Source organism: Danio aesculapii, chromosome 7, assembly GCF_903798145.1.
Source record: "Danio aesculapii chromosome 7, fDanAes4.1, whole genome shotgun sequence".
Lineage (NCBI taxonomy): Eukaryota > Metazoa > Chordata > Actinopteri > Cypriniformes > Danionidae > Danio > Danio aesculapii.
The window spans coordinates 21089128-21116669 of record NC_079441.1 but is presented as its reverse complement, the minus strand read 5'-3'; the positions used below and the strand labels follow the sequence as shown (position 1 = coordinate 21116669).

The following is a 27542-nucleotide window of genomic DNA, read 5'->3' as shown; positions in this document are numbered from 1 at the left end:
TAGAATGCCAATTGGGACAGTAATGATGTCACCAAAACAAACAAAAAAAGATGCAGAGACGACAGCACCAACTCAACACCATGCCAACTTTTATTTAGTTGAATGCTTCATTACAAAAATATTGAAATACATTTGGTGGAAGGCAATTAATGAAAGTTCTTTTAAATAAAACAATTATGAAAGGGGTGGGAACAAGTTGAGCACAAAAAAAGAAGAAAAAAAAGAAGAAAAAGAAAAAAAATACAGACCACCTAAATGGAGAAAGCCAATCATCTACAACATCTCGAAGACATCATCAATGTCCTTTTACACTATGCAGCAACAAATGCACAGTTGGTTAAGAGTGTAAATGGTGGTTTATACACCTGTCGGAATGTTGCTAGCTGAAACTTTAGCAGATGTCATTTTTCACTCGCTGGAGACTTTGAAAAGAAAACATGGAGAAAAGCAAGCTGGCAGAAACAAAACAAACAAACAAACATTCCCTGCACATCAACTTCTTTTGAACAAACATCCTACAAAGAGATCAAATACTACAGTTAAAAATCATGAACAATTGAAGCAAATTTACAAAATGAACCACATGGTCTCACTTACACTCTCGCTAATTTGATTTATTGTGTCCAAGCATGGGAAACAAGTCTGAACTGAAGCCAATCGAAAGAAAAATAAATCTTTAGCAACTAATCACATCAAGCTGTTAAATGAACAGAACCAGGTATAGTTCTGTGATGTATGAGTGTATCTCTTTACTGCACCTTCACATGGCCACAGACACTAAAGAAAGCCTTTAACTCTGAGGCGGAGGTGGTGGAGGTGCAGGTGGCATCCCGTAGGGTGGCATACCAGGAATACCCATCATGGTCACAAAGTTAGGGTCCATGGGTGGAGGTGGAGGCGGCGGTGCGTACATCATGCCAGCTGAGCCAGGCGGAGGGGGCGGTGGAGGAGGTGGGGCACCAGGAGGAAGTGGAGGTTGGACGCCAGGTGGAGGTGGCACCATGGATGGGTTGCCCATGGGTGGAGGAGGTTGAGAGGCAGAAGCGGCCGTCTGCTGAGGTTGTTGCCAGGGGGGCAGGTTTCCAGTGGCAGGGGTGGATGTGGTGGTCGTGTCTGGGGAAAGAGCAAATTTAAGTTGTTTCGATCTCAAGAGATTGTTCATTAGCCTTTAATGCGTATCTCTGTTATATACTTACTTTGTTGCCATGGCATAGGGGCGCTGGTTGCCATGCTGCTGGTGGGTGGAGGGGGAGGAGCCTGCTGTTGCCACGGCGGAAGAGGTCCTGAGGGCGGAGGAGGTGGTTGGTTGTTAGGAGGTGGTGGTGGCGGGGGCATCATACCCATGGGTGGTGGCAATAAGCCTGATCACCAGACAAGTGAAGGAAAGATTTTGAGCGTTCGAGAGCACTAACTTGGTGGGTTGGTGTTTTAACGCCATGCAAGCTTTCTCAGCTATTTCCATGGGGAGTAATAAGTTTAAATAGTACAGGAGAGGAATTCATAAACCAATAGAAGGCTTTCATTTCAATTCGAATATTTAAAACTCAAAGTGTGCGTTTTTCATGACAACAAATGCTATTTTTCTTCATTAGGGTTTGTAATGGTAGATGACGAAAATCTCAGTTCATGTGAATAAGTGACAACCTAAACGCTATATTGCGCATGATCAGTCGAGCAGTTGGCAAAATAATACAAACGGATCACACAAAACACATTCCATTTCTAATTCTGCAGATCACATCAACGGAATGCAATGTTGAAGCTGATTTTTAGTGTTTCAAGTTCTAAACAAGACATCAAAAAGCCTAATGGGGTATATGCCGAAGCATGCTAATAGGACTTTTAATTTGCCAGTAACCTGGATTAATAGCTTCCAGTGAATTGTATGCCAATGCAAACTCAGCATTTATGGTCTGTTTTCTATAAATCAGCGATCTCCACTGCCTGAGTGATATCCGATGTAAAGTGGGTCTCAGATTGTACAAGAAGCACTGCATTAAACGACATTTTTCCCGCCATGTCTTTTTAATAGGAGCATTTATTTTACTCCAGGATATTCAATGGAGCTTCTGCGCTAGCCTGCTGATTCTGACAGGCTCGTGCAAGTAACCGGCTTTTTGTCTCGTTTTACGCTTGAGCAACTAAATGAATGCCAAAGTCTGTTTAACTGATTGTACTTGAATTACATTACAACATCGATGCTGTAAAAGGAACCGTATAAAAATGGAAAAAAAAAACAACAACTCACAATTACAGGTCACCAGAAGTTTATCAGTATGGGAAACACTAGCTCAACATATACCCTATTTTAATTTAAAAAGATGTGATAAACGCACCCCACTGCTGTTCGCGGTTTGAGTAATACATTTTACTAACAGAACTCACCCAATAACAAATTTAACAACACTGTAATATGCCCAAACAGAGATGTCAGCCTGGAGTTGTGTGTGGAAATTCCCAATGAGCAATAACATTCGCCATCTGACTATGATTCAGTTGTATGATTCCATCTTTACAGGGAAATGTATTACCTCATCACTGGTAATACTCACCCATGGGGTGTCCAGGTGGTGCTGGGCCCTGGCCCATTGGAGGAGGGGGCGGCTGCATCCATGGCGGAGGCATTCCATTGGGATTTGGTGGCATAGGAGGGCCACCCATGTTTGGCATTGGTGGAGGGAAGTTATGAGGGCCACCAGGACCCTGGTGCATGCCATGGAAATTCCTGTTATCAGTAGGGCCCGAGTTCATCCAAGGAGGACGATTCTGAAAAGTGATTGAAGACAAAAATTAGGTTATTATTAATCAGTAACATGCCAGTTCATTTCTTGAAACAAACTGAAACAGCAATTAATTGCCTGTTCACTAGAGGCCAAATGTAAGAGACTCGATCCCTTAGACTCCCTGTGTTAGCTGTCTCATCAGCCAGTCGTTTCCCATCATGCTTTTGATGAGCACAGTCTTTTAAGAGAAACTGCTGCCGACTGCTCAATGCAAGGTACCCACCTAGCCATCGCGAGAGATTTTTTGGTGCACGTCAGCGTGACAGAGCGAGGCGAAGGCAACTCGGACACATTTATAACCGGCATGCATCTTGCGGTGATCACCAGTGATCGATTCTGCGCAGATTTTGGCCATTTCAAATGAGCCTATAATCTGTGAGTAATGCACAGTGACGTGCTAACATGGCGACAACCAGCCCAACTACTTTGACCTTTTTGAAATATGCTCTTCAGAGACGGTCATGGATAGTAAGTTAGTAACGTAATAGCCATATTTTTAGGGATATTTCTTTGTTCTGGATATTATAAGACACTTTCAGCAAGAACGAACTAAATAGCAACATCAATATTGATGATCTTTACATTGTTACCAAAAGTTATGTAAAACAAAGGCTGTCCATTTTAACTTTTAATTTATAAAACAGGGTTCCCACTCTTTCATGGACACCAAATTCAAGGACTTTTAAATCACTAACACCTTTATAATTCACACCCCCAGCAAATATAGCACCATGAAAGTCTTTGCTAGACGTAAGATTTCAATTACACTTAATATTAACATTAAAATGTCATCATGATAAGGTTTTGAATATCATTTAAAAAATGTTGACCGCTTTGAAGTCATGTTTAAAGAACTTTAATACCAGCATTGAATTCAACAAATTGTAACATCCAAATGTAGTTTCTAGAGTAATGATAAAAGGCATTTTTTTCCAAAGTTCATGTATAAGATTTAAATTTAAGAATTTTATAATAAGAATTAACAAGTTTTTTTCGTTCAGTTTTAGAAAGCAGCCCACTACAATTGTTAAACACCATAAACTTTAAATTCAAGCCCTTTCAAGGACCTATGTTTGTTTTAAAATACTTTTCAGGCCTTACATTCATGTCTAAAACTCAAGTACTTTGAAGAAGCATGGGAACCCTGATAAAAGAAAGAAGAAATAGGCACTCTATAAGGGAGAACAGAAAGATGGTTCAGCCTTACTGGTGGTGGCTGGTTGTTGTTGGGTCCTGAGGGACGAGGTCCACTAGGTGGAGCATTGTTGTGGCCTCCACCAGAGGAAGGGACTGGAGCCTCTCCTAACTCTGCCATAAGAGACAAGTACTCTTTATCCATACGAGCTTTATCCTGGGCAGACTGGGGTGGTTCACCTGGCCGTGGAGCAAAGGAACTGCAGAGAAGAGAAATACAATTATTTTTCTGGCCTGATGCTTACTCGACATGGCCAGATGGTAATACACTTCTGTGATGGAGGAAAACCATTGCTCTGTGTTACCTGGTAAACTTGCAGTCTGAAGAGATGTGACCTGCTCCACCACACTTTGTACAGAGAGTTGTGTTTGTGATGCTGCGAGGCTCTGTGCTCTGCCACGGCCGTAAGATCCTGAGACAACAAACAGTGAGCCCAAATGAATCAATAAGACTTACTCAGCTACTGCCCTAAACAAACGATCAACGCATCTGTGCGAGTCCCTCACCTGTTATCATCCTCTCTGAGAGTGCCGTTTAGCCGTGCCAGCTCCCTCAACTGCATTTTTCTCAGATCATTTTGGTCCTCAGGGGTCTCAATGCCCTGCTTGAGGATATTACGAATCTATGGGAAAAAAGCAAACACTTAAAAACATTGAACAATAATTCTTCAATTTCTAGCAACATCACTAAAAGCTTGTTCAAGGGGTCTCACCTGCTCTACAGCTTTCTTCACATTCTCCATGGTGTTAGCAGTAACCAGAGCATGAAGAGGTTCATCTTCTCCTGGAAGCATCTGTCCATCTTTACGACCCACCTTTCCTTCTTTCACTGAGCCTTTACCGCGAATCATGATCTTAGCACAGCACTCCTTCTCAATGTTCTTCAGAGTGTTTCCACTAAACAATAAAAAAAAAACAAGAGTTACTTTGAGACTCCCGAGTTAAAATACAGAGAGCTCAATCTCAAAGACACACAACTCACCGTGGTCCAATTAAAAGCCCAACAAAGTTGATCTCTGGATATTCATCTTGAGGAATCATCACCTTATCACTGACCCGTGTTGCCGGTGGTCTGAGAAATAAGAAAAATAAAAGTAAACTACCTGACACTACACAGCTAAAGAGGTTTTAAAATAACATTTCTACCAGCCATACTTGTAGTCAGCTGGAGGTTTGAATTCCGGGTTCAGTCCCACCATCTCTGTAATGAGAGAATGTCTCTCTTCTTCCAGTTTTTTGCGCGTGCGATATTCACGCGTGTTAAGCCTCTTTCCCTCGCTGTTGTAGATGGGCTCAGGAGATGGAGACCTGAGGAAAGGAAAGAACAGAAAGATGCAACGGCGTCAAAATGCAAAACCTGTAATGGTCATCAACAGCTAAACATTAAATGAATTGCCTATCCTGACTGACATTGGTTTGACTAATTTGGAGGTCATTTAAAAAGTGCATGGGATGCCCCAGAGTGCTCACGTTCTAGTGACAAAAACGAGATGAAAAAATAATAATAATAATAATAATAATAATAATAATAATAATTACGCACCCTAGAAAACTATATTGAACCAATAAGGGGAAAAAGTTCAGATTAAAAAAAAAAAAAATCAGCAGCTTCTACAAAAAACGGTTGCAAAATTTGGGTCTCAAGTTATATTTAAAAGCATAACTAAAATGGCTTAGTCTCGATATTTTCTGCAGGATGAAAATCAGGACAATATCTGAGACAAACGGGGCAACCAACACACTTGAAGAGCGCCTGTTCTTAAACGCTAATCTAACTCATCACATGCTCTCAGAGAGCATCCCAAATGTTACCTTTGCCTTGGACGGTGCTGAAAACCTGTTAACCTGCACAATGAGGCTCTGTGCTTGAAAAAAAGTTACGAGACTGGGAATTTGGGTTAGAGAAATAAATTTGGATTAAATATTAACCTTCAACAGCTCTCAAACAGTACAGCCACACAAACGTGACAAGTTCATGAGAGGTAACCCGAAGAGGAGAAAAGAGGGTTGGGGGGGAGAGAAAAGAATGCTCTGCTGGTTTTCTTTTGGGCTGATATCTCCAGCGCTGACAACTTGAAGCACCCCCAGCTTTGTTTTTGGCGAGCTGGAAGTTGATGAGCAATCGTTCCTAAATCCTGGAGTGGATAGACCTTTAAGAAGAGTTGGCGGTGTAAAAACGTCGGATTAAGATTCTGCCGGAGAACCTAAGGCTGTTCAGAGAGCAAGGGATGTGGCTACTAAAAAGACACTCTCACGTCAGAAACATGACATTTCCTGCTATGTTGGATGCTTATGAAGTCTATGAGCGGCCAAAGTGATCAAAGTGTTAAGGTTATGGTTATTCCAGAAAGAAAAGGTCAGAGGAGACTCCTCCGAGCGGTCTTCCAGTGCGGAAATCTGGAATACTGTGGAAGTTCCTGGACAAAATGGTGGTAGCCCCATAATGGAAAACCATTATTGACCATCCAATTAACAAACCATTCTGATTTTTAGGATTAAGGACTCGAATGCGTTTCTTAAGACTGAATTTCGGAGGTTAGAAAAAGGGACAATAATGTAATGTATAATCTAATAAAAAAATAATACCTTCAAAAACTTATAGTAGATTCGGTCACTAAATCTTCGACTACAGCAACTACACTGGGAGAATCAATAAAACTACAGCAGCATTTCTAACAATACACAAGTTTCATAGCACATGAAAATGCATGCAATTAAATATCTACAAAAACAGTTCAGAAGTAAACAAGATTTACTTTGGACAGTCAAAGAAATCGTTGGTTTTAAGCCTACACATTTTGATAGGACCAGTTAATCATCACTCTGTTAAGATATGTTCTGCAAAACAACTTAATTTCATAGCATGTAACACTGGCTAGTCAAGAATAGTCTGAGTTTTTTATATGACAATGTCCTACAATAATAGCCTTCATTCATATCTTTGCCTCTACGTACAAAACAAATCAGATGTTTCTTAAAGGGCCATAAAACCCCCCTAGCACATAATACGATTAACGTTATTGCATCACCAACGCTATCTATATTTCCTGCGGAGTTTCATGTAATTTTGGGCGTTTCATTCTTAATTTGTCTTTAACTTTAACTGCGGTTTAGCACTTTCACTTTCATTCAGAAACATTTCATACATGCCCCCTGTGACAAACGAGATATTGGATGAGAAGAACTGCTGGAAGAGTGTAGTTTTAATAGAATTTGATACTGCACTCCGAATGGAAAATACAAAAATAAAAAACCATTCGCATTTCACGAAGCAGGTGTCTGCGGTCCTTCACTGACTCGGTAGGTGCAGAGAATAGCGTCAAACAGCCATGTGTGTACAGACTATCCTGTCACCAAATGCAACGAAAATCATACGCTGTTTACATTCAAAGAGCAGCATTTACAGCTAATCTTTCAGTCCATAATATTGTTGTGATATTACTGTAAACTTCATAACTAAAACATTTTAACGAAGGTATGTCTTAGTACTGCTGACGATACGATCTTTGCCATCTGAATAAACAAACAACTCTGATCGCACATTTACCAAATCTGTAAACACCAACTGGAACCACGTCTTTTTTTTTTTTTTTTTTTTTAAAGTTCCTTACAAACATATTTTGTCGTGTGTTAGCAGACCACTGTAATCCACACGTGTGTCTACACACGAGCTATGCTCTCATCACAGGGAAATGGAAACAAAAGCTTTGTTGCAGAACATTTATTAACAAAACACTGACGACCCATGTCTCCAAACAATTCTTCTACTTGTTTGAGTTACGGTTGGCAACACAACGTGGCTTCTCTCTGAACACTGTAACAAGTAAAAGGAGTCTTCGAAGCTATATCATGCATATGAATGAGGTTGAATCTCGTTCACAATGGAGCGCGCTGATGGGTTTGAACCATAGATATATACACTAGATATCACATACAGATCCTGAGCATGCGTCAATAGCGCTGCCAAATTTGTACGGTGCTCCCAGGACAAATGTCATTCAAGACAATGTGAAGATGCTGGACTTTAGCGCTGTGTACAGGTGTAGTAACGGGCAAAAAAAAAAAAAAAAAAAAAAAAAAGCACAAAGCCAGAACATTTCATGGGTAAGATTTTGGTTTTTACGTTTTTGTATGTTATAAACTTGGGTTTAACAAGCAATGTTATAGATGATAATACAATCTCTTACTGCATTTACCATAAGGCAAAGGAGTAACAACTCACACTAAATTCTAGACTTATGCTAGTTTTGTTGAATAAAATAAGCCAACAGTGTTATGAAATATGACAAGATGCAGCGGTGCCAGAAACTTATTGTCGGCTAAGTGAACGAGTCCTTCATAAAGGAGATTCATTCACAAACGAATCGCTCCCTCCGTCAGAATGAGAAGTGAAAGCAGAATGGGGGGTGTGTTTCAGGACTTAGATAAGATCAAATTAAAAACTCAATCATAGATATACATGTATATCTCTGGCTTTAGATGGTCACAGTCCTGCACTGCACATTGGTCCCGCACTCATTTCAAAGGAGCGCTACCCTGTACTAAAATGGCAGCTAAAATGACGCATTGCTTCTAATAGATAAGAGCAGGTTAGGTGACATCAAATGCATATATCGATGGGTTCGAACCAAGTGAACTAATGAATTAATGAACAGATGTGCAGAACTCTGTCACTTTGTACCGGTTGGTACAGACAGCCAATCTCTACGCTAGAATTTACACAATGACCTCATCACCGTGACGTAGCTGCAAAATTTCTTTTTAAACCGGAAGAACGAATTTGCTTTAAACAACCAATTTTTCACTTGTTAGCTAAATATGTGCGTCCTAATAATGTTTTTAGCAACATGGGACATGTATAAATGACTGTTAACATCCCAAAAAAAATGTGTTTTGTGACCCTTAAAAAAAAAAAAAAAAAAAAAGCGTTTAAAACACTGGAACGTTCAGGCTTGTAATAAAATCTATTTGATGACAATAAAAGTAGTTTCTAAACTCTTCAATTAAGAGGCAAAGATATGATGTCAGTTACAAGCAAGGCATTTAGACTTATTTCTTTAGACTTATTTCTTTCACTTAATTACTTACCCCTACATAGACACTAGTACACTTACGAACTGGCCTCACTTAAATTGGCGCATTGAAAAGGTAAAGAAAATGTTACTGTTGGTGGGTTTAAATCGTTATTCCGACCTGTCCTCAGGGTTAACAGGGATTCCCAGGTCTCCTGTACGCAGTTTACGTGTCAGGTCTTCAATCTGCAGTTGGACTGGAAGAAATCAGGTTAGGAAAGAAAAAAAACAAGGATGGAGAAAAATGTGGTTAACAACAAAAAGACCCCACAAAACCAGAATCAGTACACTGTAAAACTCAACATGACTAGGGTTAAGCAACAAACAAACAAAAATTACCATGATAAATTGACAGTTCACTAAGAATAAAGGTCAAATAAAGACATTTGATCCTCTGTAGTATTTTTTCTGAAACACTGAAAGCCCGACAGAAATTCTACAAAGCACACTTGTGTTTAAGCTTGAATGTATTCTCATGAGCCCATTTCCCCAAATAATGAGAAGTTCAAGTTTCAAATGTTCAGCCAATTTTAATTTCAGAAACCTGAAGGGATTTCAGCAAATAACCATTTCAGAAAAAGATCATAGCAACAGGCTTTCCATTTTATGCCACCAACTCTGAGAAGTAAAACTCACATTATGCATATGCTTATAAAAATTAGTTCACATGTGCAAAAAAGGTGGCAAAAACATGAAGGCCTGTCGAGGGGGGAAAAAAAAGTTGGGTTTGAAGAAATCAAAAAAACATATTGGCTAAGTGGCTTGAGCAAATGCATCCTCATAAAAAGTTATAGATTAACACCAGCGCAATGAAATGAAATTACTACGTTTAAAAAAAAAACTCATTAACACTGGGTGTAAAAGGCCAAATACATTAACAATTACATTCAACACTCAAGTTATTGACATGTCAGCAACTTACCAGTAGTTACAATCACTACTCAATTGAGTATAACCCAATATTTAAAAATAAATTCTAAGACCAACAGATCAGCCTTTAGCAGGGTTTTTTTATCATGCAATTTATTTTACTAAGGCCTCAAGCCACGCCAACCAAATCAGCCTGTACAACCCCAAAAACTGACCTGTAACCAACCAAATAACTGCATCACTCATGGAAGCATTTCATGGGCTTTCACATGCATTTCTCTATGGCATGCTTAAGAGAATCAGACCCCACTTGAATGGTGCAGGTTGATGGTAGGTAAGAGACATGAGGTGTCAGTTATCGAAAGGAGGAGTAGTTAAGGAGATGTAGGTCTAGGTCACATTATAGTCAAAACAAACACTACACCACATGCTACTGCAAAACAAGTGCCTGACAGCAATGAGAAAGCAATTTACTACACACTGCTTTCAGACACAGGGGATGGAGATGACTTGAGCAATTCAGTGTCGGACCTGCATTGCTTCGCAGTCAAATTGGACTCGAGACATTTTTGCATAGTAAACATGAGCAGTGATGGAGTTCTGCAGCTGGAGACAGTTCACAGCAAGCAGCAACATCAGAAAACACAGTGGGTTTTTGCTAATGGACATCAGATGGTATATGCAAACATTGACAGTGCTACTAATACTTCAGTGCATCCTAAACGAAAAAAATAAATAAATAAAACTCACACTGCACATTGATGGAGTTAGTGCATTCTAGTAAATACGGGGCAAAGTGCTGAATTTCGATGGATTGACTTCTTTGAGAAGGCCATTTCTATACGGTCATTTGAGACGTATAGAGATGACCGTTTTGAACTGTTGCTTTTAAATAAAGGTTATTCCACTAATTTGACATCAGTTGTATCAGCAAAGAAGTCAGACTAATGAAATTAAGCAGTTAAATCCTTTATGTAATATGCAAACTGTGAGAAAAAAAAAAGTATTGGGACAAAAAAAAAAAAGTGACTTGTCTGGGTGAAGACAGAATATCCCCCCGTTCACATACACAATGTTCTGCAACTTAAACTGTATGACTCAAACAGACGTTACAATAGCAAATTATAGATATTCACCTATATAAGCTCGTTCTTGGTCCCGAGTCAGCCCAGGAGGGATCACAGTGGGCATGCCCGGGATAACAGTCTTCTGATCAGGGGTCTCGCTGCTCCAGCGACTCCTTTTTCGTTTCTTCTGTCCGAAATCTAACAAGGGATGTTAAAAGTAAGCCATTACGTCTGATTTGTGGATGTCTAAAGCCTGTAAACTACGACCAAAAGTTTCACAGAAATGTTCATCATGTCTTTACAACATGAAAGGTTGCATTTAATCAATTACACTTTTTAAAAAGTAAACAGGATATCTTTAAAAACAAAGTGAAATATAATAACAAATAAATGATAATAAATAAAAATAAAATATGAAGAGTTCAGATGCAAAAACTTCACAGTGCCATCTGAATTTCCATCGATTTTTCTCAGTCTCCTTTATTTATGTTAAGATATTTTACTTTATAGATGAGGAAAAGGACTTAAAAGCCATAAAAGTAACATTACTGAACGTATAGAAGACTACAATTTAAGAGGGCATTTAGAGGTTTTTGCATCTAAACCGCACACATATCTGTAAATCTATCTAGACAGATAGGTGTGTGTGCAGTTTAAGCAAGCAGTCTTGTAAATGCCAAGTTATATTAACTTAACATCGTTAGCCATATAAACAATGCAATGCAATAAACGCCTTTGTTCAGTTTGGGTGTATACATCTACAGTGTATAAGTTCTCAATTCGCATTATACCGTATTATATACTAAACTAAAACAAACTACAACTATATTAAACAAGTATGCATTTTATTGTCTAGTGTTTAAACACTGCTCTATTTCAAAACAACTGATTTTTCTGGATCACATTTCATGTCAGACTTTAGCGTTAAATACAACACAATATTTTAACTTGTAGATTACATTATCACCCCCTAAATGAACCACATGTTACATAATTACACATTCCAAAGGTTTTTATTAAGCAATTGCATTGTAAAAGCAAGTAACGTTAAGACTACTAATAACGGTAACCAGCCATTCTACGGTTATACATGGAGGCCGTTGATCCCGAAGGAGTCAAGGCCTTTCCACGGTATTTACCTCCACCTCCCGCTTGAGACTGCTGTCCTACTACGATAGGGTTTGAGAGCGCAGAGGCCACGGCTCCAGGAAACTGCGGGAAACCAGGGTTTGGTAATTGTGGCGGTTGGAAGTTCTGCAGCGGGAAAGGCACCGAAGGCCCGGGCGGAGGCATTATGCCCGGACCGGGGCCGGAGTCAAAACCTCGCTTAGCGCCGATGCTCGGGTGCAGCTTCCCAAGCGGTGTTGCGTTAGCTCCCGTTGCCATTTCTGGGCGTCAGGGGCTTCTTCGTGCTTCGATATCTGCACGGAATGTATCGGTTTCTTTTGTTGATAAATCAATTGATACGAACGCGTGTCTCCGACCACGCAACCTTCTTCTGTCACCCGCTGGATAAGATGGCGTCCGCTGACATCGACAAAGGAGCTTTGACGTCAGTTTAGAAATTTCCGATTGGTCGATGCTCATGTCAATCTATGTTTGGGGAACATTCATTGGATCATTTAAGGTCTGTCGTATTTCCGTCGGAGCAATACACTTACCTCTTATTGGTCGTCAGACCGGCCATATCTTCTAGAAGGGTAGGTTGGCTCTTGTCTGCTACATGGTCTGTGCGGTGCGGTCAGGTTGTTGCTAGATCAGCTACGGTTACAGCCCGAAGTTAACGAAAAACGGCCGTTCATTCCGCTGTGGCGACCCCCGATCAATAAAGGGATTAAGCTGAACGAAAATAAATGAATGTATTTTATTAACGTCTACTCCCACCTCAACCCTAAACCAAACCGTCACAATAACGCAAAAACAGTAGTTGTACTGAGTATTATTTATTAAATTACCCAATTAATTGTATTTTATAAATATCTACCCCTAACCCCAACCACCACAGTACTGTAAAAATATTAATTATTGTTATACGGTTTCATAAAAAGTATGCTGTGCTATATCGATGTTCATGTCCGCAGCTGTATCCTACTTTACCGTGCTGGACAGATCAGGTTTGGTAGATATGTCTATGATATGAGCGATTTAATAAAATTGTAATCTTACATTTTAATTATTTGTATTTATGTCTTTTTTTCCATGTACACATACAGTATTCTTGTTTTTTGTTGTTGCAACTACTGTATTACATTAAATGTACCATGATATTTATTCTGCATTTGTATAATTCGATACCTTGGAATAACACAACAACAAAAATCAAAACAGTCCAGTTTTAAAACACTGTTTAGCAGTTTACAAAAAGCTATTTCCCATTACTTTTGATGCTTTCTACACAGACACACGAGTCTCTGATATTATGCATTTGCACAAATTACCCAATTTAGCAATATCAGAACAATGTAATAATTTAATTTCCAAATTAACAACTATTTTCTCAAAACTACAAATGAAGTTGACTAAATGGTAAGTAGCATTTATGATTAATTTAGGATCATTTATTTTAAATGGATTCAACTTGTGTCAGTTAACTTTAATTATAGCACACATCAGCACAAACACTGTAGCACATACTAGTTTATCATGTTTTTCCTATTTTAATTATTATTATTAGTTGTGTGGGTGGGTGCAAAACTTTTACCTGTAAGTATTTTTCATTATGGTATGGGTAGATAGCGCAATAAATTAGATTTCATAATTGTTTTTTTTTTTTTAATCTCTGCGTGTACAAATTTAAAGTGATAGTTCACTTTAAAACATTATATATAACTATCCATTTACTCATTTTTGTGTGGTTTTAAAAAAGTATGGTTTTCTTAATGTAGGAAAAACAAATAGTATAGAAGCCAATAGTTACAGGCTTTCATCAAAATATTTTCCTTTCAGTAAAAAAATAAAGGAAAAACTGAAACAGGTTTGAGTTAAACAAGTAAAGGGTGAGTAAATGATGACAAATGTAAATTTTTCTTTTTAAATCGGCCTTGTCATACAAGTCTGTTATCTCATGGGAGGATTTTAATGAAGAAACAAGAACGGAAGGCTAAATAAAATAACCAAAGAATGTGTGAATGTTGTTTGTCAATATGTAAATATTAAAATGGTATTTTACAGGGCTGGGCGATATGGCAAAAACACAATTTCAATAATTATTTTCCATATTGAACGATAACGATATATATTTCAATATAAGTTGATGCTTCCAGATTTAGAAGAGTACCCCAACAATGACTGAAGCCACAAAAATTAGAGGGTCCATTAAATGGCATAACATTTTCGGCCAATGGATTTTTGGTGGCCGAATATTCAATACATCTCTAATATCGACACTTTTAGATTCCCATTGTTGCACATTTCTGCTGTGTGATTGGCTCTTAGATCAATGTTCAGTGAAAAAAAAAAAAAGTCCATCATTGTTATTGACAAATTTCATCACAATTCGATAAAATATCGTTTATCGGCCCAGCCCTAAGTGAGGGCATACTCATACTGTACAGTTGCCTTGAGCCAGGCCAAAGCACGCTTGTCCCCCCTCCCGTCTCCCCCGACCGCCTGCACTCACATTGCATTCGGGCCTGGGCACGCTTACGTCATCGATGCTGCGCTGTTCTGTAAGCGCTCTCGCTCAGCACAGTGGAGATTTCAACAGATCAGCCACTTTTAACGCTCATAAACAATCATAAAGTCCTCATGCTACAGGTATTAGGAGGTTTGCTAAAGGTGTAGCTGTCAGGCATTGAGGAGTTTGCGTCTTTAATAAACCACAACAGTTTGCGTTCATTGAACAGTATGAATGATCAATAAATCCATATGAATCAGCCCCTTAAAAGTCACTTCTGTGTTCAGTTTCGAGCTCTGGCGCACTTTGCACTCACACTACAAGCGTACCGTGCCAAAGCCCAAGTGAACTGCGCTCTGGCATATCTCTTCCAACCGGGCCAGGGCCGGCCAAATGAACCATGCCTGAGCCCGATTCAGAGCACTCACACTTTTCAAACGATCCGGGAAACGGGCCTGGGCATGGTTCGGATGGCATAGTGTGAGTAGACCCTGGGTTTCTCTGATAAGAGCTCTTCTAGATGTACTAAATAAACTTTCCACCACCTGTCAGTTTTATGTGTCCAGAGCACCTGCAAATAACACCCAATTGTGTTGATCTAAAGCGAAAGAGACAAGATTTCTTTTTCACTTTTTTATTTTTTTAATTAATGAAGAAAATATTTACAGGATTTTGTACCAAGAATAAAAAAAAACTAAATAAAACAACAACAACAACAACAACACAGGACTACATCAAGTTTAAGACAATAAAAGTAAATTAGTGCCGAGATGTGGGCCATCTCTACTGCCTGTGACCCAGTCGAGACAGGAAGCATCACAACTTCTAAAATGATCCGTGAGCAACCAAGAGCCACCTGCACAGAGAAGAGATTATCACAAAGCTGTCAATCATTCAACTTTCAGTTTGGTGGACTTCCATGTGCCACAACCATCATACCTGAAATGTAAATAAGACACTTGATAGGTAAAGTAATACATTTATTACATTTGAATATAATAATGTGACTCCAGTGTCTTAAAAGTATTAATGAACATATTTGGCCTATAGTTTAAATATCCATTAGGTTATAATTAAAGGGCACCTATGACGAAAATCATCTTTTGTAAGCTGTTTTGTTTTAGTGTGTCCACAGTCATATTGGAGTGAAATAAAGACAGCAAGTCAATTTTTTTTTATTTCCTGATGTGAAAATAGGATCCAAATCCCTCCCATTTTGAGGCCCACCACAACGTGACGTAGTAGTGCGGTTTCCTCGCCCACTGATTTGATTGACAGCCGCGTATTAAAGGGCACCTATGGTGAAAAATCTACTTTTCAAGCTGTTTGGACAGACATATGTGCAAGTATGGTGTATAGACCGTCATATTGGGGTGATATAAACACACCCAGTCCTTTTTTTTTAATTTAGCAACATAAAAACAGTGGACCAATCGGAGCGGTTTTCAGACCGACTGCAACTTTACATAGTTGTGTGGTCCCCCGCCCACCAAATTGATTGACAGCTGCGCGTATTAACATGTCCCGGTAGTCACGTGTATAATCATATCAACAAGACCAGACGTGCGCAAACCAACCAGGAATAAAAGGTTTGTTCAGTTTGCTAGGATCATCAATCATCATCAAATGTGATCAAGAGTGAGTTTTAAAAGTTTAAAATGTTTTAAAACCGTGCATGCGTGTAATGAATTACAGCGATTTACTTCAGCTTTACTTCATCAGCACAGCCGCGTGTCAGAACAATTATAAAAGAAGATGCTTCAATCCCGGTTTATGGACATTAAATCAGGTTTATTTTGCACATTAACATAACAGATATTCATACAGCAGTGGAGTTTAACCTGTAGCCTGTCACATTTGCGTGCAAAAAGAGTGCAAAGCTAAACGGGCGCCCTGTCTGTCTGTGTGTGTGTGTGCGCGTGAACTTTGTAACAACATTGTGTGTGACTCATCGATGCAACTGCACAATAAATACTCATTGGTAAAGTTCTTACTGTAGTATTTCTCACAAACGCTACGTGAGATCTGCTTCCTTTAAGTCTGTCTGTTGTCTGACGCAGCCGAGGGAGGAGATTAAGGCACGCAGAAAGGCACGTAGAAACGGTGGGCGGGGAGGACTAGCCTTAAAGGAGCAGTACGACAAAACAGCTCCCTAGTGAAAAAATATATAAAATAGAATCTTGCAAAAGGTATAATTAAAAATCTGATGGGTGTTTTGAGCTGAAACTTTACAGAAACATTATGGAGACGCAAAACACTTATATTAAATCTGAAAAAAGGGCTAACCTAGGTGCCCTTTAACTTGTCTCCGTAGTAACATGTATAATCATATCCACAAGACAAGACTTGTGCAAAGCAACTGGGATTATAAGATCTGTTCAGCTCGCTGTGATCATCAGTCATCATCAAATGTGATCAAGAATGAGTTTTAAACAGTGTATGTTTGTAATAAAGTTAAAGACAGTAAAAATCGATGTAATTCATTACCGCACCCGCGTTTCAGTACAATCATAAGACGACGCTTCATCCTGGTTGGTGGATGTTAAATCAGGTTTATTTTGTACATTAACCTAATGGATATCCCAACAGCAGTGGATATGTATCCTGTCACATTTGTTCAAAAACAGTGCAAAGTTAAACGCGCGATGTGTGTGTGTGTGTGTGTCTCTGGGTGCGCGTGAACTTTGTAATGACATTGTGTGTGACTCATCTAAATGCTTTAACTCCACAACAAATGCATCAAATAATCATTGGGAAAGTTCTAACTGTAATATTTCTCACAAACTTTACGCAAGATCTGCCTCTTTCATGTCTGTTACTGTGCTGTTTATCTGACGCTGCAAAGGCCGAGATCGAGGCACACTCTGACAGGCACGTATAGGAACGGTGGGCAGGGAGGACTAGCATTAAAGGCACAGTCCACAAAAACAGCTACATTGTGTTTAGAGCAGAAAATTCTAATATTCTAAAAGGTATATTAAATAATCTGATGGGTGTTTTGAGCTGAAACTTTACAGACACATTCTGGACACAAAAGACTTATCTTAAATCTTGAAAAGGGTAAAATAGGTGCCCTTTAATTGTAAGATTCAGATCAGATAATTAAACAAAAATAAAAATTTCTTCCCAATAAAAAAAAAACAGGACTTTAAAAAAAACTACTTCATTCAAAAATAAAAATTCCACCATCATTTATTAACCCTCATGCCATTTCAAATCAGTATTGTCTTGAGATATATATATTTTGAAGTATCTGAGGGTGAGTAAATGAAGATAGTATTTCCCCGAAAACAGCTTTCAGTTTGTGCCCTAACCTTTTATGATCCTAAAAAGATCTCACCTGAGTGAATTAGGCTAGTAAGCATAGCGCGCCCGTTCAGCGTATGGATCCCGCGGTACGTCATACGCAGCAGTCCTGGGAAGCGCAGAGATGGGAGAGAGGCGCGACCGCTCATACGCGTATCCCTCCGCCTCATGTGGAGCTCGTCGAACCGGGCTCCGTTCACGGACATAGTATGAAGAGGTGGGAGCCGGAGGAGGGGGAAGGGGATGGCGCTCATATGGGTCGACAAGGTTAGAGGAGGGCAGGCGCTCTCTCACAACTGCTGTAGAAGTGGGGGGAGGAGGGACAGGAGGTGGAACCGCGCGTCTATCTTCGAAATAACTGCCTCCGTACGGACGTGCCCGATATTTCTCGTAGAAGTCCACTACCCCATACGGATCTCTTTCCTCATAAGGTGGTCGTCGTATCGGGTACGCAGGCAACGCACCGGGGTAGGCCATGCCACTAGTCCCATACGCAGCCTCGCTTCCGTAAACTGGGGCCATGCTATTATCCGCGCCAACACCGTAGCCCGCTGGCATACCGTAACCCATTGCACTCTCAAAACCCGCACCCCTTCCATACCCAGGGACTGCATACCCTGCTCCACGGGTAAAGCCATGTGAAGGGGCAAAGCTGCCAGCATAGGCCGGCTCGCCACTGAAGCCGCGATGAAAACCCCGGCCACCACGTTCGCCGCCCGAACCGAACCTGACGGGCCCATATTCTTCTGAGCTCGGGCCCTCTCTGTAGGAGCCGTTCTGGTCCAATGGACATTCTTTGGACCAGTGGCCTTCCTGCCCGCACCGATAACAACCCGTTCTTTCTCCCATTCCCGGCGCAGTACGCAGGCGGCTAGTCGAAAGCTTCACGCTCATCAGTTTGCCTTAAGGAAAAGAAAAAATTTGCCATGATGGTTTTGTTTTACTAAACACGGAGCAAACGTCTATACAGTTAATGCAGCCATAACTTTAGACTTCACACTACGATTCACCACAGCTATCGACAAAAACACTGCCAACATTTTTTTTAAACTCAGCATCGAAACTGTTACAGTTTAATTGCAAATTAAAGGGATAGTTCATTCCATAACTTATAATTCTGTCAATAATTGCTCACTCTTCACTTGTTCCAAACCAGTTTGGAGTTAAAATATTTTGGAAAAAAAAAACAACAAACTGGTAGTCTCTGATTTTATAGTATTTGTTTTTCATATGAATATCAATGGTTATCAGTTTTCACCTTTTTCAATTCAATTCCTGTTTATTTGTATAGCACTTTTACAATGTAGATTGTCAAAGTAACTTCATATAGAAGTAAATTGAAACTTTCAGTCTAGTTTTCAGAGTTGAAGTTCAGATTAATTCAGTTCAGTGTGGTTTAGTTTTCACTGCTGAAAGTCCAAATACTGAAGAGCAAATACATTCATGCACAACTCCACAATTTCCAATAGATAAGTGTTCAACAGAATTAAAAAAAAAAAACTCAAAGGTTTGGAACTTGATAGTGAGTAAACTATCATTTGGGGGTGAGCTATCCTTTTAAAGTCAACATGAAACAGTTTCCCCATTTTACTTCTGCAATCTGAAGAATTTCAGAGCAAAACAGCATATAAAAACGGATGGCAAATTACAACAAACGGCATGACTTTATAATGTTCACTTTGAAAAAAAAACAAATAAGAGGTATACTGGTTAATTTAAAAATGAGGCCCTCATAATAACAAAATTAAGAAATTACTAGAAAATAAACCTAAAGACTTTAAAATAGTCAATTTCATGTTAACATTATTAACATCATCTATTATACTGCCTTATAACTGTCTGTGTGGAAAAAACTGAAAAAGCTGACACATTTACTCTTACTTCAAATAATATACACTAAAAAAAGGTTATCCCAGTGTAAATTTTTGGCTCTTGAGTTCCTGATATAAAAATTGCCATATTAGAACTACATGGACATCCTCCATTGAAATCTGTATAGTAAGCTAGCAGTAGATAAACCAAGTTATACTCACTGATCACTTACCAACTTTTCTACTTACCAACCTGAAATGCTCACTTTTCGTAATGTGACAAGATAATATTATTTTCTTTATTTAAACTGGTCAAAGGACCATACTGGTTCACCTTGAAAGGCTGTGTTGTCCAAGCCACTGATGGCTTCCATAGCATCTTCCACTCGCTCCATGTGAACAAAAGCATAGTCCTTCACAATATCACACTCAACCACAGGTCCGTACTCCTCAAACTTGGCCCTGAGTTCTTGGTTGGTGCAGCTACTGCTGATGTTCCCCACATGGAGTTTTGTAGAGGTCTTGGGTTTCCCTTTGCTCATCTCCACATTCATGGCCAAACCATTCAGCATGTAATGGTGAAGATTTTGAATGGCTTCATCTGCCTCCGATTTGCTATCCATGTGCACAAAGCCAAAGTTCTTCACAATGTCACACTCTGAGATCTTGCCATACTGAGAGAAGAGGGAACGGATCTCCTCAGCCGTAGTGTTCGGCGAGAGGTTTCCAACAAAGATTTTTACCATTTTAGAAACGTAAATTCAAATTTCAGGATCTGTTGAGAGAAAAAGAAAACAGAAAAATCAAGTACATGTAGCCTAAAGAAATAGATAAGCTTCATACAAGTCTATGATTCCATAAAGGCACATTTAAAGAGATCGTTCACCCAAAATATTGAATTCTGTCATCATTTACTTGCCATGCCCTTCTATTTTCTGTTAAACAAAAAAAGCTTTCTTCAAAATATATGGAAGAAAAACACTGAAAGGTTTGGAATCACTTTGATGGAGAGTAAACACTGACTGAATTTTCATTTTTGGGTGAACTATCACTTTAAAAGGAAAGTTCACACCAATAATGAAAATTTACCAAAATGTACTCACCCTTAAAGTTATTACAAACATGTATGAGTATATTTATTTCTGCTGAGGTAAATCAACTGTCCCACTGACTTTTATGATACCAAGGTAAATAGGGACCAAGAACAGTTTGCTTACCCGTGTTTTACAAAATATCCTTTGATTTAATCAGAAGAAAAAGACTAATACAGAGGAACATGTGAAGGGTGAGTAAATGACAATTTTCCCATCACCTTAAACACAATGCACACAAATAACATTTCCTAACAAACTGCTTGTATTAAGCAATAAATCTAAATGTAAATGATGAAAAAACAGTATAAATCTGGTCATTTGTTTCACAGACATTTACATTAGTGTCCCAATCCAAAAAAAGTGATCGCTTTTAACCCAATCTTTAAGAAGATTCGGCCGAATTGAAACTAAATCGAGGGGTTCTCTGGTCAACAGTTCATTAAATCATAAAACTAAGACTCTCTCTTGCAGAGGATTAGGATTTGATAACTTTAAGTGTACATTTGAATTACGGTACAAAAACTAGTTAACTATGGAGCCAGATCTGTCTCAATAATAATAAATTTACTAAATAAAATTCCTACATAAACAATTCATATTTACAAAATCAATTTGAAAATTCAAAACACGGTACATAAATATGTGAATCTAATTCGTAAATTCCAAACAAAATCATATATATGCAAATCTTATTCGTAAATTAAAAACACGATTCAAAAATAAACAAATCCAATTTATTTGGCTTAAATGTGAATTGTGCTGTGCATGTATGGGTTTTTATTTTGCAAATGTATAACTTTATAGACTAATCTGGCTCCATAATAAACCAGTAGAAACGTTGCACACTAACTAATCGCACAGATACAAAATAGTTGCTTCTAACAAATAATTGTATTGTGGAAACATGCATTAAATATTTATTTCTATAGTCACGCCAAAACAGCAACCAACTGTTCAAAAGAAGTCTCGAAACGAGGCGGGCTTCCCATCACTAGCGGAGGACAATGGGAGAAAAGAAAACTACTGTACGTGCAGTGATTTACGAGTCGCGTAATTGTAAAATCTATACATTTAAAACACCAGTACGCGACAAGCGTTGTACCATTAACAATGGAATCCAAAGCATTCACTTAGCATGTGTTACCTTTACCAAGTTAGCCCACCATCCATCTAGCCTTGCAGCAACTAGCTAACAGAATAAAGGCTAAAACACTGTAGCGTAATACATCGAAAATACACTTAAACTAAGATTAGGTGATTAAACGTTAATCGAGAAAACAATGTGATATTTACAGATAACAATAGATGCTGTTCAAACCTTTTCACGATGCTTGCAAAAGCCGGTGCGAGATGAAATGGCGTCACTGTTGCGTCGCATAAAGCGAGGCAGGTTGGAGAATCGCATGATGCTAACGCTGCTGCCCATCCCCTTTTCATTTCTCCACCAAAGACATGCTGAAATAGCTCGCAATTCGACAGCTTTCAGACATTTTTTCCCACCAAGCACGTGGCCAGATAGTTCGTTCAATTATGTTACATAATAAAGCACCAAGCCCCAAATAAGATCAATTCAAATGAATAACTATCTAAAGAAAATAAGATGCTAGAAGCACAGACAGATTTATTGTCACCAAAATACCGGTTTATTACAAAAGATAATTCAATAAACACACTCCTGACTTCTGTAGGAAATATACAAACTACAGAAAACCAAATTTATAAACATTTTCACAGAACTTCCCCAAGGCACCCATAAAAGAAACGCCAGCAGTCTCGAAGGTGGACAAAGCCCTGAGTGAGTTGGTCAGCACATCAATTTCAGATTTTCAATTCACTTCCACGTGAAGCCAACCTTTCCATCTAAGTGGTGCTTTTTACAATCTAAACATCTCCTGTCATAAACAGTCATTGGTGTGTGCAGAACACAGAACAGTTTGCATCCATCTGAAAGCTGCCCAACTACTTGGGTTGTATGAAATCAGATCTTTTTTTTATTTTATTTTAATTTTTCTTTTTAAAGACGAACGTCAGTATAGAAGGGGGAAACGATCAAAACAACCTTAGAATATTCAATTTAACAAGCTCCCAAATAACACTCAGACATTGGTAAAGTAACAAGTTGTATGTCCAGTTGAACGCATCAGATACAACACATTTCAACGAGCAAGATGTAAAAACAGTTTGTACATACCAATCATCTGTAGAAAATAAGAATAAAAAGAAAGTGGAATGTCGAATTTGAGTTTATTTTCCCATAAAGTCTGTTGCAGCTGAAGGATTACAGATTGCCACATCCCCCGCATATACACAATGCTGGCATTATTATTGCCAAAAGAAAAATAACCAGATTGTCCTCACAAAAACTCAAAAAAAAAAAAAAAAAAAAAAAAAAAAAAAAAAAAAAAAAAAAGTGGCGAATCAACCCAACAGCTAATAGAGGAAATAAATTGGAGCACAAAAAGTAAATAGTTGATCACAACATGACAGGGGAAAAACAAAAGAAACATACAACTCTTTAAAAAGAAACTAAATACGCATCTTTAAATCGCAATTAATAGCAGTTAAAATATTATGCTAACATGAAACACCCCACCTTCCCTCTGGATAAAAGTGAGAAGCTAAGCAAAAACCAAAAATTTCTTTGCAATCATATATCAATGTCTCCATTTTTTAATTAAACAACAGTTTGTGTGTCATGGGTAATACATTAACATGGCGGGCTAATAAGCATTGTGTTGAATGTGCCCATCCAATCCTGAATCTTCGAAAGCGTCTGATCAAGCCAAAATCGTATCGGTGGAGAAGTCTCATCACTTGACAATACCTATAAGAAAAAAAATGGAAAAGAAATATTTTCATGAGACAAAACACTCAACAGGTTATTTTTGGCTATACTTTTGCACCTGATTAAAGCGGCTTTGCTTACTAGTGCACTCGAAACGCTTTACGCTTAGAGAACAGATCACGCTGGTATCTCAAATTGAACGACCCGCATTTCGCTCACCTTAGCATGTGTGTGGCTTAGTATGCGTATCGAACTCGCTCGGTGTATCCCTCCCTGGCCCGCGGCAGGCTGTAAGCCGATGAGCTCCTTGAGACCGGAGAAAGTCGCGAGCGCTCGTACGAGTAGCCTTCCGCACCGGCGCCCACACGTCTGATTGGACTACGATCCCGCGCGAAGCTCGCTGCTGCTGCTGTCGGAGGTGGAGGCGCCAGAGGGCGTCGCTCATAAGGATCAAGGCTGGGAGGAGCCAATCGCATCCTTGAGAGGGAGGAAGAAGAGAGAGGGGGAGGAGGTGGAGGAGGGGGGATGGAGTGAGGCCTATCCTCATAGTAGCTAGAGGCAGCCGGATGAGCCCGAAACTTCTCGTAATAGTCAATGCTCCCGAAGCGATCTCGTTCATACACAGGAGGCCGCTCAGGATAGCCGGTCGGCACCCTGGTTAGGTACCGTTCTCGAGGCTCTGCTCCATACTCGCCATAGCTGGGACGCCGACTCATGGGTGGGGGAGGGGGAAGTGGCCCTGCTGGGTAACCTCTACTGGGATGACCTCCAGGGCCACCCATGCCGTAACTCGGGCCGCCTCTTGGAGGGCCTCTACTGGGGTACCCCCCCATGCCTCCTCCATAACTACCGTTCTGGCTATGCCTGCAATCTTTGGACCAGTGGCCCTGTTCTCCGCAGATGTAACAGCCAGTTTGGTCTCCCATGCCGGGCGCTGTACGAAGACGACTCGTGGACAGTTGTACTTTGATCAGCTTGCCTTTTGAGAGGAAGAAAACACACGCAAAACAATGTAAAACTTTCTTCCGCTCACGTAAACCGTCATTTTAAAGAGAGAATTATTGCATTAAGACAGCTACAGAGCACTTACAGCACTTTAAGGTTAGTTCACCGAAAAAGTAATGGTCTGGTGCTATTTACTCATCCTCAGTGTCATTCTAAACTGAGATTGTTCAGAAGACTTGGATTAAATGATCACTGTTGGATAAACTTGGATTTTTGGTTACATCAGTTGTGGCGGGCCAGAAATCTCTTTTGTTTTAAAAATAAATAACGTGTATACTATCAACTATTATATGTATATTGTCATGCTGTTATGATAAATGAATGTGAATACGTGTAAAGCCAATGTCTGAATGGATATGTTTTACTAACAAACTGTATATCATAAACAAACGAAAGTTAAGCGTTTATTCCAAGCGTTCTGAAGAGAAATAATTATTTTTAAATGTTTAAATCATCCTGGGTATATAGACTTTTAAATGGCAATTTCCAAAAAACTTAAGTTTCAATAAAAAGTTTCTTTGTGTAAAAAATAAATAAATAAATAAAAAATAATAAAAAATAAACCGTAATAAATGGATTGTTCAGCAAAAAAAAAAAATATATATATATATTCTTTACTCTTCACATGTCCCGAACCTGTTTGAGTTTGAAACAGGTTGAAGAGTACAAAATGTTGGTTGGAAACCAATAGCCTTTTCCATTTTTCCCAACAATTAAAGCTAATGGACTGTTTTCACAAGACTTATGACGCATTTACGGACATCATAATCTTAAATCCTTGAAGTTTTTAATTATTAGATTTTTTTTTTTTACAATGTATGAACATTTATATGCACCTATGAATGCATCACCATCTTTGCGTCAACTTACAAAAAACAAATTACTGCTAATGAGAGGTGTTTCTAATGCAGCGTCTATGGGGCTAAGAGTAAATTTGACTTTATTCTCTCCTCTGGCCTCTGCATCAGTCTCACATTTTTTTCCTTTTTCTGAAAGTCTTAACACCATCATGGTGTTTTTCCTTTTATTTCAGCAAACAGGATTGTAAAAAAGTATTTGTTGTACTCTCCCATTCACTGCGCTACAAGTTTACCCATCTATGACAACTTCTGCTGCTGAGAAACCCAGAAATGTGAGAAGGGTCTATGACTATTGGTTTCCAACATTCATCAATATATCTTTTTATTCAACACAAAAAAGAAACTCACTAAGGTTCGCAAACAATTGAGGATGAGAATTTTTTTGGAGAGGAACTATCCTATAAGTGTTTGGAATGACTTGAAGTTGAGTAAATAAAGAATAGTCTAATATCAGTATACCAAAGTTCTAGAACAACCTGTAGCACATTCTTCCCATGCTAGAAAAAAACAGTAAGGAGTTAAATGCAACTTTTGGAAACCATGGACTTTCGTCGTTTCAGGGTTATTGTTCACCTTGGAATGTGGTGTTCTCCAGCCCACTGATGGCCTCCATGGCATCATCCATTCTCTCCATGTGAACAAATGCATAGTCCTTCACAATATCACACTCAACCACGGGTCCGTACTCCTCAAACTTGGCCCGGAGCTCCTGGTTGGTGCAGCCACTGCTGATGTTGCTCACGTGGAGCTTGGTGGAGCCCCTTGGTTTTCCTTTGCTCAGCTCCACATTTATGGCTTGACCCTTCAGCTCGTAATGGTGCAGCTTTCGGATAGCCGCTTCGGCCTCCTTCTTACTATCCATGTGCACGAAGCCATAATTTTTCAGCACGTCGCACTCTTTTACTATGCCGAATTCCGAAAAAAGAGAGCGCAGATCGTCCGCGGTCGAGGTCTGGGATAGGTTGCCAATAAAGATCTTAACCATCTTTGTTGCCGTTTAATCCTGGACAGAGGGAGCATAGTTTCGAAATGCACGTTATATCAACAGATGTTTCCCTACATCACTGTTGTGTTGGCCTACAAACCAAACACAACGTATCGATCGTATCAGAATGATTTACATACAGCTCAGCATTAAACACGCTGTGTGTGTGTGTGTGTGTATAAAGTGTAAGATCGGTTTCAGTTTTTTAATGGAAGTTGTGGCGCAGCTGAATTTGCTCGCGTTGTAGGCCACGGAGTCGCGTGACCATCACGAATTAACCCCCTTTAAGTTTCTGTTATTATACTTAAAATATGTATTTAACACCCGATACAATAATTAGGAAGGCCGATAAGCGTCGGTTGATTTAAAAAAGCTGTAGGCCAATGATGTCGGCTTTGTTATGCTAAGCTAACACGACTACATCAAGTTACACTTAGGTAAACGTCGATTTATCAAGAAAAATACGTTTTTGTAGTACTCCGCTATTAAATACATTTAGAATTTAAACTAACAGTGGTGTGAAGTATAATTAAAATCGTATATTATACAGAAATAGCATTGCCTTACCGTTGCGAGCACGTAATCTCACCGCCCTGCGAAGATGAATGAAGCCTAAAATGGAGTCGCCCGCCGTCACTAACAGCACTTCCGGCCCATGTGCAAACAGGAAAAACTTAAAGCGATCTGATGTCTGAATAGCTTGCGAAGACGGTGTTTAAAACATTTCGAATACTAAATATGCATCCAGTCTTTACTACTGATAAACATCAATGCAAGTGTTTGCGAATTAAAACGTACTACTGTAGTGTTTTATATACCTGTATAATGGCGTATGCCTAGTCGAGGTTACGGATGCAATACGCGTACACACGCGGTTGATAGCAATATGCAAATCTATTTTGTGATATATCTGTATATTTTGGTACATTTAACACTCTGGTGAATAAAAAATGACGTTAATGAAGTCTTTACATGTATAAAAATGATTTTATATCATTTGTGTAGTTTCGTGAAATAGTGTTCCAATATTAAAACACAAATATTAAAAACATGGATATATTTATACACTATTCTTAATTTACCTAAACAGGTGA

At 39.1% G+C, this 27542-nt stretch overlaps 3 protein-coding genes across 5 annotated transcripts; all 3 read right to left on the bottom strand.

Annotated features, from left to right (window-relative positions):
* Positions 1 to 72: 72 nt before the first annotated feature.
* On the bottom strand, positions 73 to 12523 carry sf1 (splicing factor 1). 2 transcript variants are annotated; one of them, XM_056461259.1, is made up of 12 exons: positions 12126 to 12523; positions 11056 to 11184; positions 9171 to 9246; positions 5133 to 5285; positions 4960 to 5049; positions 4691 to 4874; positions 4485 to 4600; positions 4283 to 4390; positions 3991 to 4177; positions 2553 to 2766; positions 1197 to 1361; positions 73 to 1113 (listed from the first exon to the last, which is right to left on the bottom strand). In XM_056461259.1, exons 1-12 carry the CDS (start codon positions 12370 to 12372, stop codon positions 791 to 793), a joined length of 1992 nt encoding a protein of 663 aa, XP_056317234.1. In that variant the 5' UTR covers positions 12373 to 12523; the 3' UTR covers positions 73 to 790. The 2 variants fall into 2 exon arrangements, with proteins under 2 accessions (XP_056317234.1, XP_056317235.1); XM_056461260.1 differs by having other exon boundaries at positions 1197 to 1283.
* A 2697-nt stretch (positions 12524 to 15220) lies between these two features.
* On the bottom strand, positions 15221 to 22228 carry rbm4.1 (RNA binding motif protein 4.1). 2 transcript variants are annotated; one of them, XM_056461257.1, is made up of 4 exons: positions 22132 to 22228; positions 20054 to 20494; positions 17943 to 18810; positions 15370 to 15458 (listed from the first exon to the last, which is right to left on the bottom strand). In XM_056461257.1, exons 2-3 carry the CDS (start codon positions 20463 to 20465, stop codon positions 17957 to 17959), a joined length of 1266 nt encoding a protein of 421 aa, XP_056317232.1. In that variant the 5' UTR covers positions 20466 to 20494; positions 22132 to 22228; the 3' UTR covers positions 15370 to 15458; positions 17943 to 17956. The 2 variants fall into 2 exon arrangements, with proteins under 2 accessions (XP_056317233.1, XP_056317232.1); XM_056461258.1 differs by lacking the exon at positions 17943 to 18810 and having other exon boundaries at positions 15221 to 15458.
* Positions 22229 to 22433: 205 nt separating this feature from the next.
* On the bottom strand, positions 22434 to 27110 carry rbm4.2 (RNA binding motif protein 4.2). The gene is made up of 4 exons (XM_056461254.1): positions 27016 to 27110; positions 26037 to 26466; positions 23818 to 24577; positions 22434 to 23637 (listed from the first exon to the last, which is right to left on the bottom strand). The coding sequence occupies exons 2-3, from the start codon at positions 26446 to 26448 to the stop codon at positions 23835 to 23837; spliced, it is 1155 nt and encodes a 384-aa protein (XP_056317229.1). The 5' UTR covers positions 26449 to 26466; positions 27016 to 27110; the 3' UTR covers positions 22434 to 23637; positions 23818 to 23834.
* Positions 27111 to 27542: the final 432 nt, after the last annotated feature.